This window comes from Balaenoptera musculus, chromosome 1 (genome assembly GCF_009873245.2).
Source record: "Balaenoptera musculus isolate JJ_BM4_2016_0621 chromosome 1, mBalMus1.pri.v3, whole genome shotgun sequence".
Classification (NCBI taxonomy): Eukaryota; Metazoa; Chordata; class Mammalia; order Artiodactyla; family Balaenopteridae; genus Balaenoptera; species Balaenoptera musculus.
In genome coordinates, this window is record NC_045785.1 from 31,845,445 (window position 1) to 31,857,498 (window position 12,054).

The window sequence follows — 12,054 nt, forward strand, 5'->3', positions numbered from 1 at the left end:
TATCCAGTTTCTTGATTTTTACTCCTAGTCTAGTCCTTCTAATTTTCCATATTATGACTTAACATATAGTGTATCATCCAGTTCCAGTAGAATTGATCAGAACCGCTAATTTATTATTACCACCAATATCATCTGTGGATTTTAAGCATCTGGGCTCTCTGTTCTCCATTTCCAAGGATAATAACAGCAGTCTGGCAAAGGAGCTTCCAGACCAAAACCTGGGAGCGTTCTCACCCCAAATCACCGCTGATTATAATCCCGACCATAGCCCAAGATTAACAGACAATCCAATTGAGGGGAGCTTTCTGAATATGATTTCTGTGCCTTTTCCTCCTCTAGTCTCCCACCAACTTTTCCATCCTTGAGATATAACCTTCCTATTTTACATTTCAGAGAGTTATCTTGTATTTATAAAATGAGAATCATTAATTGTCTCTTGGCCCCTTTGCATTTTAATTAGACCCTGCAGAAACAACAAAATACCTGTCACCAGAAACTGGAGGATCTTTGCAACTGGGTAGGACAGGCAGAAAGAGCATTGGCTGGCCATCAAGATAGAGCCACCCAGCAGGATCTCCCTGCTTTGCAGAAGAACCAAAGTGACTTGAAGGTCAGTAAGAGCTAACTCATTTTTTTCATTCCTTCAAGTATTTATAAAGGCTTGCTATGTGCCAGGCACAGTGCTTAGTGCCAATAACATAATGGTAAACGTCCCTGCTCTCATGAAGCTTACAGTGTAGTGGAAGAGACAGACATTGCACAAATAATCACAAAAATGAACATATGATTTATTCAGTATTATATCTATAAAGGAAAAGTTACATGAGAACATATAACAGAGAGACCCAATCTTGACTTGGATATCAAGATTACCTTAAAGAAGTGTCACTTAAACTGAGAAACAGAGGGTACGTAGGGGTTGATGCATGAAAGTGTGGGAGGAAGAAGAAAATTGCCAGGCAGAGGCCTGTACATCAGTCTGGAGGTGGGAATGGGGTCGAGCACAATGTATTCAAGAGCTGAAAGAAAGCTAGTTCAATTGGACTGCGAAGAAAAAAAGGAAGATTAGTGAATGATGAGTCTGGAGGGTAGGACCCAGATCACTCTGGGCCTTATAGGCTACATTAGGATTAAGGAGCGATAACCAAGAGAGTTATAAAGGACCAACCAGGCCTCAACTCCGCTAGAATCCTGTTGTCAACTCTTCTTTATAGAAGAATGATCTCTTTGAGGATAACTCATTGCAGAATAAAAATCATGTTTGTGGGCAGTCTCCTTTTTTGTCTTCACTAAATATCTTCTTAGAAATTTAAATTTAAATTTTACTTAGAAAATTAAATATTAAAAAAGTTTCTTAATTAAAAAGCATTTAAAATTTTATTATCTCCATTGGTTTAGGCATAAACCTTAAGCAAATTATACTCAGGGACATATGTCAATTGCAGATAATGTCATCCTAGTCATTCATCTTCATGCTGTTGAGAGGTCTTAGAAGTTCTAAAGTTGAAGCCTCTGCCATCCTGTTTTCATGTGTTAAGGATTTACAGGATGACATTCAGAATCATGCCACCTCATTTGCCAGTGTTGTCAAAGACGCTGAAGGGTTCCTGGAAGAGAACCAAACTAAGCTGAGTCCCCATGAGTTGACAGCTCTCCGGGAAAAACTTCATCAGGCTAAGGAACAGTATGAGGCTCTCCAGGAAAGGATGAAGCTGGCCCAGAAGGAGCTGGAGGAAGTGGTGACCTCAGCCTTACAGCAGGAGACTGAAAAGGTAACCAGACTGCTATGATGCTTGGTGTTTTTCAAAAAAGAAAATTTTGGTACCTACACAAATAAAAGGTAATGAAGGGAAACTGCTTTACAGAGAACATAGAATCACAAAAAAGGGTTAATTCAGGAGCAGATCTGTGAGTCAATATTTATTTTTATAAGAAACATCCTGAAGGACTTTAAGTTAGGAGTAGTTGGTAGTAAGTTCATATTCCAAATCATCACCATCATCATCATCATCATCCTTGGGGAAAAAGCAAATGGCATATTTCTAACATGAATCTGGACTGGTGATCCAAGGGTACTAATGAAAATACCTGGGCAGTCTTAATGGGCCACAAGCTATCCTCAAGCTGCCACTATAGTTTCAGTGGGAAGTCATGGCACTGGGATAAACCTAAAAGAAGGTAAAGTCTCATGGTCTTCTGCATCCCACTCAGCACTGGCTTATTGAATCAAAGTTCTTTTTCTGGCTGTGAACTTGTACACTAATGAGGGAGGTAGAGAATGTGGAAAGAGAAGTAAGTTACCTGAAGATGAATTCTGAAATACATGAATATATCACTTGGCATAACCTGTTTTATTAAAGTACTTGAAGAGTCAGAAAATAGAATTTGAGAGACAAGTTTCAGAATTCAGTGCTCTACTTGGCAGAGAAAATGCTGGGAGTAGTCTGCATTTTCCTTCAGGAAAAACAGACAGGTAATTGAGTGTGACTGTGATATTTTTTATCCTACCAAGGCAGTGTATAACTTCTGCATTCCTAGAAAGGATTCCATAATGCTTGGAGGTGCCAGGACTAAATCATCTCTTAACAAAGCCCTTTCAAATCCTGGGATTTGCCGCCCTCCTGCTCCTTTATTAAAAGCAGTGAGATGTAGATCAAATTTAGGGATTGTTTTAAATAATTATTCTTCAACAGATTTAGAAGATGCTTATTTTTCTTTGTGGGTACAAAGACTGCTTATACCCAGCCTTAGAGCCTCTTCTTTTTTTTTTTAAAGCCTAAATGTCTTCCCTTTTACTTAACCTTTGGCTGATAGCTGAGTATCTAAGGCCTTCTCACTAGACTCCCCCTGTGGCTTTCAGAGTAAAGCAGCAAAAGAACTGGAAGAGAACAGGAGTAAGATCGATGCTCTCTTGGATTGGCTGACTTCAGTGGGATCATTGGGTGGACAGATGGAGCAGCTCTCAGGAGATAACCTGGAGAAAGGAGCCTTGGATACCACTGATGGTCACATGGGGGTGAACCAAGCCCCAGAGACGCTGCGCAAGCAATGTGAGAAGTTGAAGGTGAGCATGTTAGCTTGTTCTTACAATGCTGGGTGAATCTCTGCTGCCCTGGGCAAGTCACCATAACCTTCTGCCCTAAATCCAGTGAGCACTTCTCAGTTCATATCTTCTTTGATTTCTCAGCAGCCTTGACAGTCTTGACCACTCTCCTTGAAATAGTTTCTCCCTTGTTTCCATAGCACTATCTGCCCTGATAATCCTCCTCCCTTTCCTCTGTCCAGCTTTTGAAATACTGATACGCTTCCAGGTTGTAGCCTAGGCCTCTTCTCGTCTTCAGAATATATTTTCCTTGGGTAATCTCATCCACCCATGACACTTCACTTCCCATTTGTACTAGTGGTTTCCATGTATATATTTGTCTCCAGCCCAGATGCCTGCCCTGAGCTTCAAACCAGTGTATAAATCCATCTGCCTATTTGCAACTTGGAACCACAAGCACCTCAACCTGAGAAATAGACCTCCTATTTTCTAAAATACCCCTCCCCCATTGAACATATATTCCTTCCTATATTCCCACTTACTTGCCTGGACTAAACATCATCCTAGATTCCTTTCCTTCCCTCACTCTCCCATATTGAATCAGTCATCAAATCCCACGCTTCTTATAGCTCTTTTAAAGTCATCCACATGTTTTTATCTCCATCGAGATATTATTGCAGTTCAGACTACTACCAGCTCTCACTTGTGTTATAGTAACTTCAACTGGTCTCCTTGCCTCTTGGCTTTTACCCTCCAATCCATTCCCACACTACTAAGTGATCTTTTTAAGATGCTGTGTCCCTGCTTAACCCTTTTAATAGTTCCCTGCTGCCCTCAGGAAACTATTTCTTACTCATCTCTACTCATCTGTTCATTCAGCAAATACTGAGGGCCTGATGCATGACAGGTATTGGAGATAAACCAGTGAACCAGCCAGATGCACCATCTCCAAGACATTAACTGACATATGCAGGCATATTGTATTACATGATTGAAAGACTATTACATATTTAGGGAACTTAGAAAACACACGGATCACATATGTTAGTGATACCTTTATAGCATACAAAATTGGTTTAGCTGAAATGCTTCTGTTGAACAGCCTGTGTGGGCCATTGCCTTATTTTGTATTCATAGGATTTCTGCCTCTTGCATGCTACTTCTGTGCTTGGAAGATCCATTGTAGTGTGTACCCTAAAGCCATGGCAGTCTTGGCACAGAGCAGAAATGGTCCTGCTGTCACAGGGGCTTCCTGATACTGCTTGCTGGCAGCTCCACCTAGGAAGGACACCGTCTTACCAGTGGGTGGATGAGAGTGGGGACATCTGGGCAGTATACAGACAAGCTGTAGCACTGCCCCTTACTGTCTCTTTGAGCAGGATATATTTGTCACCCCAGCTTCGCTGAGATGACGTCGGAAGCTGAAGCTATCAGGTTGCTGTTGTCCTTCTCTAGGGAGTTGCATAAACAGTATAGATAGTTAAGAACACTTACTGAGCTCCCGGTGACTTCTGTTAGACTCAGGAAGAACATTTTAGGAACAAAACCAAGCAACCACAACTGTCCTAAAAGAACTTATGTTCCACTGAAACAGAAAAAAGGTCTACATGTCTGTACATAGACATAACACATACAAATAAAACGTACATATTACCTATACTATCCAGAAATACAGTTTATTCTCACTAATATACAAATTGTTTATTTAAAGAATTAATTTTCCAACATTTTTTCTAGTAGGGACAGTCTTCAAGGATACGTGAATGACATATTTCACAGCTTAGCATTTGCAGGTTTTATGCTGTCATATGTATGACTTATCCAGCTTACTGTCTCCTTCCATCAGTGTGGGTAGTTTTAGTTGGCCATTTGTACCTTCTCTTAGATCCGGGGTAGTTTAGTGAAGAGAGTCAGGTTCAAGTCACAATTTGTCCCTTAACTATCTGCATGACCTTAGTCAAGCCATACAACACCTTTTTGGTATTCACTTATCCCATCCTTGATATGGGAATTACGTGGTCGGCCTACACTGCAGATGGTGGCACGAGTATTATGAGATAATACATGAAAACTGTCAGATCCTAGATGAGTCAGTTCATCTGGGATTAGCAGATGGCATAATGCATAGAGAGTGAGAGATATTGATGATTTCTGAGCAGCTGGAAAAGTGACATATTGAGATCTCTCCCTACTTCTAGCTGTAGACATAAACACGTTATTGTGGTGTCCCTACTGATTGTCCTTTGTTTGGGGGGATTTTTGCCAGGCTCGTCACCAAGAATTGCTGTCTCAGCAGCAAAATTTCATCCTGGCCACCCAGTCTGCTCAGACGTTCCTGGACCAGCATGGCCACAATCTCACACCCGAGGAGCAGCAGATGCTGCAAGAAAAGCTCGGAGAACTAAAGGGGCAGTATGTGACTTCCCTGGCCCAGTCAGAGGCAGAACTGAAGCGGGTGCAGACACTACGGGATGAGCTGCAGAAGTTTCTGCAGGATCATCGAGAGTTTGAAAACTGGCTGGAACGGTCTGAGAAAGAGCTGGAGAATATGCACAAGCGAGACAGCAGCCCCGAGGCCCTTCCCGCCCTACTAAAGCGACAGGGGAGCTTCTCAGAGGATGTAATTTCCCACAAAGGAGACTTGAGATTTGTGACTATCTCAGGACAGAAAGTCTTGGACACAGAAAATGGCCTTGAGGAAGGCAAAGAACCATCAGCAGCTGGAACCTTAGTGAAGGACAAGCTGAAGGATGCAGCAGAAAGATACAGTGCTCTCCATTCAAAGGTAGAGGAGAGGTTCCTGGCAGCCCCTGGTGAAACAGTCATGGCAGCCCTCACACAACTGTGGGTGGTTTCTGGGGCTTACAGTAAGAACCTCAGACACAGTGAACAAGCTGATTTGTAGATTGACCATGGGTAGAATGAGTTATGAGTGTTTATGAGTTCTGAAAAATTGCAAAATATAGAGGCCCAGGGGCTCATGCCTGATCTGAGCAATATCCAGGGGTATGTCTCACTGCAGTGGTGAAGGTGGAGGTGCTCACCTCCCTGTGTCCTGACCAGCAGCCATGGCCTCCCAAGAGACAGAGCACAGGGAGACTTAAACCAGATACACAGTCTTTATTCCTGGACAGAACATCTAGGGTAAATCCTTATCTTCCTCCCTATCAAAGAACTCCCTTTAGCTCCCAAGATATAGAATCCAGTCAGTTCTTCTTACCTGTCTTGTGCTTTTTGCCAACATCTTTCACCCCCCAAAAGGAACACGTTTTGTACCTCTCAGTCCCCACCTTTGCCTGCAACCTGATGTATATTTCTTTGGTGGCTTGTCATACAACTAAATCTTCCCAGGTATATAATAAAGTGGGGGTGGATAGTATGGATCAAACAGTCACACCCCACTTACAGAAAATGGTTGCTACCATCTATCTGTGGGGGCCCACACTAACCTTAACTGTAGTTACAGTCAGTTCCCTGTAACATAGCCAGACCTCTTTGGACTGTGCCTGGGAAGCTGCTGCCTTTGGCCTGACCCACTTAAGTCTGCTTTCCCTTCCTTTTTTTTTTTTTTTTCTTATGGCACAGTGTACACGACTGGGCGCTCACCTGAACTTGCTGCTGGGCCAGTATCAGCAGTTCCAGAGCAGTGCCGAAAGCCTGCAGGCCTGGATGAAAGCTTGTGAGGCCAATGTGGAGAAGCTCCTCTCAGAAACTGTCGCCTCTGACCCTGGGGTCCTGCAACAGCAGCTTGTGACCACAAAGGTGAGCCAATACACAAGCTGTTGTACTGCATGGCTTAGAGTAGCTTCAAAGCAAAGCAGATGCTTGCATAGGTTAAAGGCAGTGGTTGGGATGCCTTGGACAACATATGATTCCTAAATACTTTATTCTGATGTCTGTGGCTATGGATAAACAGAATTATTCTGTAAAGCTGCTCAGTAGCTCTCGACCCCTAGAACCAGCTTTGACTATGCACTGTGATGGTTTTCTTGTGTCCTTTTTCATGGACAAGCAGCAGTTGCAGGAGGAATTGGCTGAGCATCAAGTACCTGTAGAAAAGCTCCGAAAAGTAGCTCATGACCTCATGGAAATTGAAGGGGAGCCAGCCCCAGACCACAAGTGTGTTCAAGAAACTACAGGTATGAAGCAGCAATAGCCAGAGCGTTCCCCTAATTCCTAGTATGTGCCTCTGTTCTGTAACATATCACATTGTGTTGTACAAGTATCTGTGGTGCTAGCTAGGGGCTGTGGATATAAGCACGAATAGCTCACCGTCTAATGAACTTTATTCTTACACCATACGAGGCCTTCATGGTCTGACTTCAACCTCTTTTCCCCAGGCACTCGCCTTCTAGCCACACCCGACTTCTTTCCTTTCCCAAGTCACTTCCTCATTACTATACCCCTGAAGTTTTTCCTATTGCTTAGCTGCTAACATTTATTGAGTCCTTACCATACATGGTGAAATCTTGCTCATGCTTCCAGATGTAACCGGGAAGTTACTTCCTTTGTAAAGTCCTGACACCACCCCCGCCCCGACCCCCAAGAAGAAGTAAAAGATAAGAAATAGTCATTCTTCCTTCGGGTTTCTCTAGTACAGTACTCCTAGTACCAATATAGCACTTATGATTTTATTATTATGGTTAGTTGATGTGCCTTCCACTACCTATGCTCTCTTTTTGAGTTTTAAGGTTTGTAGAAGGCAGGGACTTTATCATAATAATCTTTAGTCATCAGATTCGAGCACAATTTCTGGCACTTAGTAGGTGCTAAATATATAATGCTTCTTGAATTTGGTTCAAATAGTGATGTGTTTAGGCTTATTCTTTCTGTTTGTCTTGATTTCTGTTGTTATTATAACTAACATGTACAATTTAAATACGTTTTCTTTTTCAAGTGCAACGCAAAAATTGTCCCCACTCTCTCTTCTCATGGCCTTGAATTTCCAGATTCCATACTCAGCCATTTCCAAAGCCTCTCCAGTAGCTTGGCAGAGCGCTCTGCTGTGCTGCAGAAAGCCATTGCCCAGTCTCAGAGTGTCCAAGAAAGCCTGGACAGCTTGTTGCAGTCCATCAGTGAAGTTGAAAATAACCTGGAAGAGGAGAAGGTGGCACCGCTGTCATCAGGAGTCATCCAAGAAGCCCTGGCCACTAACATGGTGAGACCTGTGCCCCAAGAGTTAGCATAGAGGGTATATTTGCCATGTTCCATAATGACATCATTTTGAAAAAGTATCAGGAAAAGAATTCATTTCCATGAATCATCTAATAAGACTTAGAAATATTGACTAATCCATGTAAAGGTTTGTCTCCCCAATTTCCAAACCATTGGTAAGCTTGAGGAAAAGTGGTGATGGCAAAGTCACTGGTGGCATGGGGTGGAGAACTAAGGGTATTGATGGTATTCTGAAGGTTCAGTTGCAATCCTCCAACCCTCCTTGAGGAGGTGAGCATGTAGTTACTAGAAGCTTATTAGTTTGTGGCTCAGATATCCTGGAATAAGTGAGCCAGGAGCTGACAGACGTGTTCTTGGTGACAGAAATTGAAGCAGGACATTGCTCGGCAGAAGAGCAGCTTGGAGGCCACGCGTGAGATGGTGACCCGATTCACGGAGACAGCAGACAGCACCTCGGCCGCAGTGCTGCAGGGCAAACTGGCCGAGGTGAGCCAGCGCTTCGAACAGCTCCGGCTACAGCAGCAAGAAAAGGAGAGCTCCCTAAAGAAGCTTCTGCCCCAGGCAGAGATGTTTGAGCATCTCTCTGATAAGCTGCAGCGATTCATGGAAAACAAAAGTCGGTTGCTGGCCTCTGGGAATCAGCCAGATCAAGATATTGCACATTTCTTCCAGCAGATCCAGGTGAGGACATACCTGCCAGATGGGCAGAATAAAGGGGAAAGAAAGGCAAGGAAAAAATATATTTACTGGACACGTAATATGTCCGTCAGTGTACTGGAAACTTTACCTGCATTGTCTTAAAGAATTCTCACAGCCATCCTGTAAGCTAGATATTGTTTGTTCATTTGTTAAGAACACAGCCTAGATTTATTTTTCACTCATATTGCATGTTCAACCCAGATCAGCAGGAACAGTTAGCTCATCAAGGTCACTCAGTCTTTCAAGTTGATGGAAACTTCATCCTGACATATGTTTTCATGATTACTACTGCAAGGGAAAGAGGACATATCATATCCATTTACATTTTATTAGTCAAAGCAAGTTTCACATGACCATAGCTGACTTTCAAGGGGGTGGAGAAATGTAATCCTACCATGTATCTAGTAGGTGCAGAGCTGAAAATCTTTGGTGAAGAGTTATTACCTCCCGTAGATATAGATGTATATCCAGGAGCAGAATTGCTGGGTCGTAGTGCCTGCCTGTACTTAATTTGACCAAATAGTAGCTAACTTGAGCTCCAGAATGGCTGCACCTGCCCACATTCCCACCTGTAGCACCTCAACATTGCTGTATTCCCACATCGCTGCCTCGGGTTTATCCAACTATCTAACGTTTTCCATATTGTACTGTGATCTCACTGTTTTGTTTGGTTTGCTCTCCTAACTTTTTGCTTTTTGTTTTGAAAATTTTTAAACTTACAGAAAAGTCAAAGGAACAGCACAATAAACATCAGCATACTTTTCACCTGGATCCACCAATTGCTGTTTTTTCTCTCTTTATAAATATATAAAAGAGTATCACTATGGGCTTCCATTTTCATTATCATCATTGTTCTTTTTTATGCTCAGACGTTTTCAAATTTGGTCAATGGGTGCCCCTTTAAGCTGTCTCCTGGTATCTTTTTGACATGTCCCTACCAGTATATGAATACTCTCTTACTTTCTGGTACAATAAGATGTGTCACGGTCACCTTGTAGTTTCCCTGTCCCATACCTGAAATCACCTGTTTCTCCAAGGAGCCCTATTTTTACTGGGGAATTGTAATTAGATATCAAAATCCAGATACTAGATGAGCCATTAGGGTGTCAATGCTTCTAGGTCCTTTAAGTGGATAAGATTAGGAAATCTTGAAAGTTTTTTATATCATGTATTCATACTGATAATCCAGCTCCAGCTCAACACCATAGGATTCTTCCTCCATTCCCTATTTGTATCTTCCTCTTCCTACAGGGAGAACCCTCATTTCCAACAACTTAATATATTATTTGCTATATCCTATAATAAAATAAGATCACTTTGTAATTACACTGTTATTTCTACCAATAACAAACCTACTAAGTAAAAGTCAAGATTTCTTTAGATTTCTTTTTGTCCTGAGACTCTGACCTACTGTATACTATGTTCAAAGTTACCTGAAAATTTTTTTCCCTGTAATTTCTTATATAATTAGCTTTCTTTGTTTCTATTTGTATTCAACTCCAGGATTTTATTTTTCTTTGTACAGTTTTATTTTTAAATATGTGAAACATTAAGAAAGCTCAGATTTTCCAAGACTGCTTTCTAAAGGATCAGCAGGTGGCTAAATGCTCATGTAATAATAATATCTATCTTGAAGAAACTATTTTGGGAATTAAAAAGTATCGGAGGTTGGAAATTGGTTCAAGATGGCAGAGTAGAAGGACATGCTCTCACTCCCTCTTGTGAGAGCACCGGAATCACAACTAACTGCTGAACAGTCATCGACAGGAAGACACTGGAACTCACCAAAAAAGATACCCCACATCCAAAGACAAAGGAGAAGCCACAATGAGACGGTAGGAGGGGCACAATCACAATAAAAGCAAATCCCATAACTGCTGGGTGGTGACTCGCAAACTGGAGAACACTTATACCACAGAAGTCCACCCAGTGGAGTGAAGGTTCTGAGCCCCACGTCAGGCTTCCCAACCTGGGGGTCTGGCAACAGGGGGAGGAATTCCTGGAGAATCAGACCTTGAAGGCTAGTGGGATTTGATTATAGGACTTAGACAGGACTGGGGGAAACAGAGACTCCACTCTTGGAGGGCACACACAAACTAGTGTGCGCATCGGGACCCAGGGGAAGGAGCAGTAACCCCATAGGAGACTGAACCAGACCTACCTGCTAGTGTTGGAGGGTCTCCTGCAGAGGTGGGGGGTGGCTGTGTCTCACCGTGAGGACAAGTACACCAGCAGCAGAAGTTCTGGGAAGTACTCCTTGGCAGGAACCCTCCCAGAGTCTGCCATTACCCCACCAAAGAGCCCGGGTAGGCTCCATTGTTGGGTCACCTCAGGCCAAGCAACCAACAGGGAGGGAACCCAGCCCCACCCAACAGCAGACAAGTGGATTAAAGTTTTACTGAGCTCTGCCCACCAGAGCAACACCCAGCTCCACCCACCACCAGTCCCTCCCATCAGGAAACTTGCTCAAGCCTCTTAGATAGCTTCATCCACCAGAGGGCAGACAGCAGAAGCAAGAAGAACTACAGTCCTGCAGCCTGTGGAACAAAAACCACATTCACAGAAAGGTAGACAAGATGAAAAGGCAGAGGGCTATGTACTAGATGAAGGAACAAGATAAAACCCCAGAAAAACAACTAAATGAAGTGGAGATAGGCAGCCTTCCAGAAAAAGAATTCAGAATAATGATAGTGAAGATGATCCAGGACCTCGGAAAAAGAATGAAGGCAAAGATCGAGAAGATGCAAGAAATGTTTAACAAAGACCTAGAATAATTAACAAACAAACAGAGATGAACAATACAATAACTGAAATGAAAAATACAGTAGAAGGAATCAATAGCAGAATAACTGAGGCAGAACGGATAAGTGACCTGGAAGACAGAATGGTGGAATTCACTACTGTGGAACAGAATAAAGAAAAAAGAATGAAAAGAAATGAAGACAGCCTAAGAGACCTCTGGGACAACATTAAACGCAACAACATTTGCATTATAGGGTTCCCAGAAGGAGAAGAGAGAGAGAAAGGATCTGAGAAAATATTTGAAGAGATTATAGTCGAAAACTTCCCTAACATGGGAAGGGAAGTAGCCACCCATGTCCAGGAAGCGCAGAGAGCCCCATACAGGATAAACCCAA

General features: G+C 42.7%; 1 protein-coding gene across 24 annotated transcripts in view; it reads left to right on the forward strand.

Annotated features, from left to right (window-relative positions):
- MACF1 (microtubule actin crosslinking factor 1) overlaps positions 1-12,054 on the forward strand; it is a 342,706-nt gene that overhangs the window by 224,788 nt on the left and 105,864 nt on the right. For all 24 annotated transcript variants that reach the window (XM_036835427.1, XM_036835461.1, XM_036835471.1 and 21 more), the window contains 8 exons: positions 461-610; positions 1,539-1,772; positions 2,861-3,064; positions 5,310-5,828; positions 6,629-6,805; positions 7,059-7,182; positions 7,993-8,201; positions 8,582-8,899. In XM_036835427.1, coding sequence (XP_036691322.1) covers positions 461-610; positions 1,539-1,772; positions 2,861-3,064; positions 5,310-5,828; positions 6,629-6,805; positions 7,059-7,182; positions 7,993-8,201; positions 8,582-8,899 — 1,935 coding nt within the window. The remainder of the gene's footprint in view (positions 1-460; positions 611-1,538; positions 1,773-2,860; positions 3,065-5,309; positions 5,829-6,628; positions 6,806-7,058; positions 7,183-7,992; positions 8,202-8,581; positions 8,900-12,054) is intronic.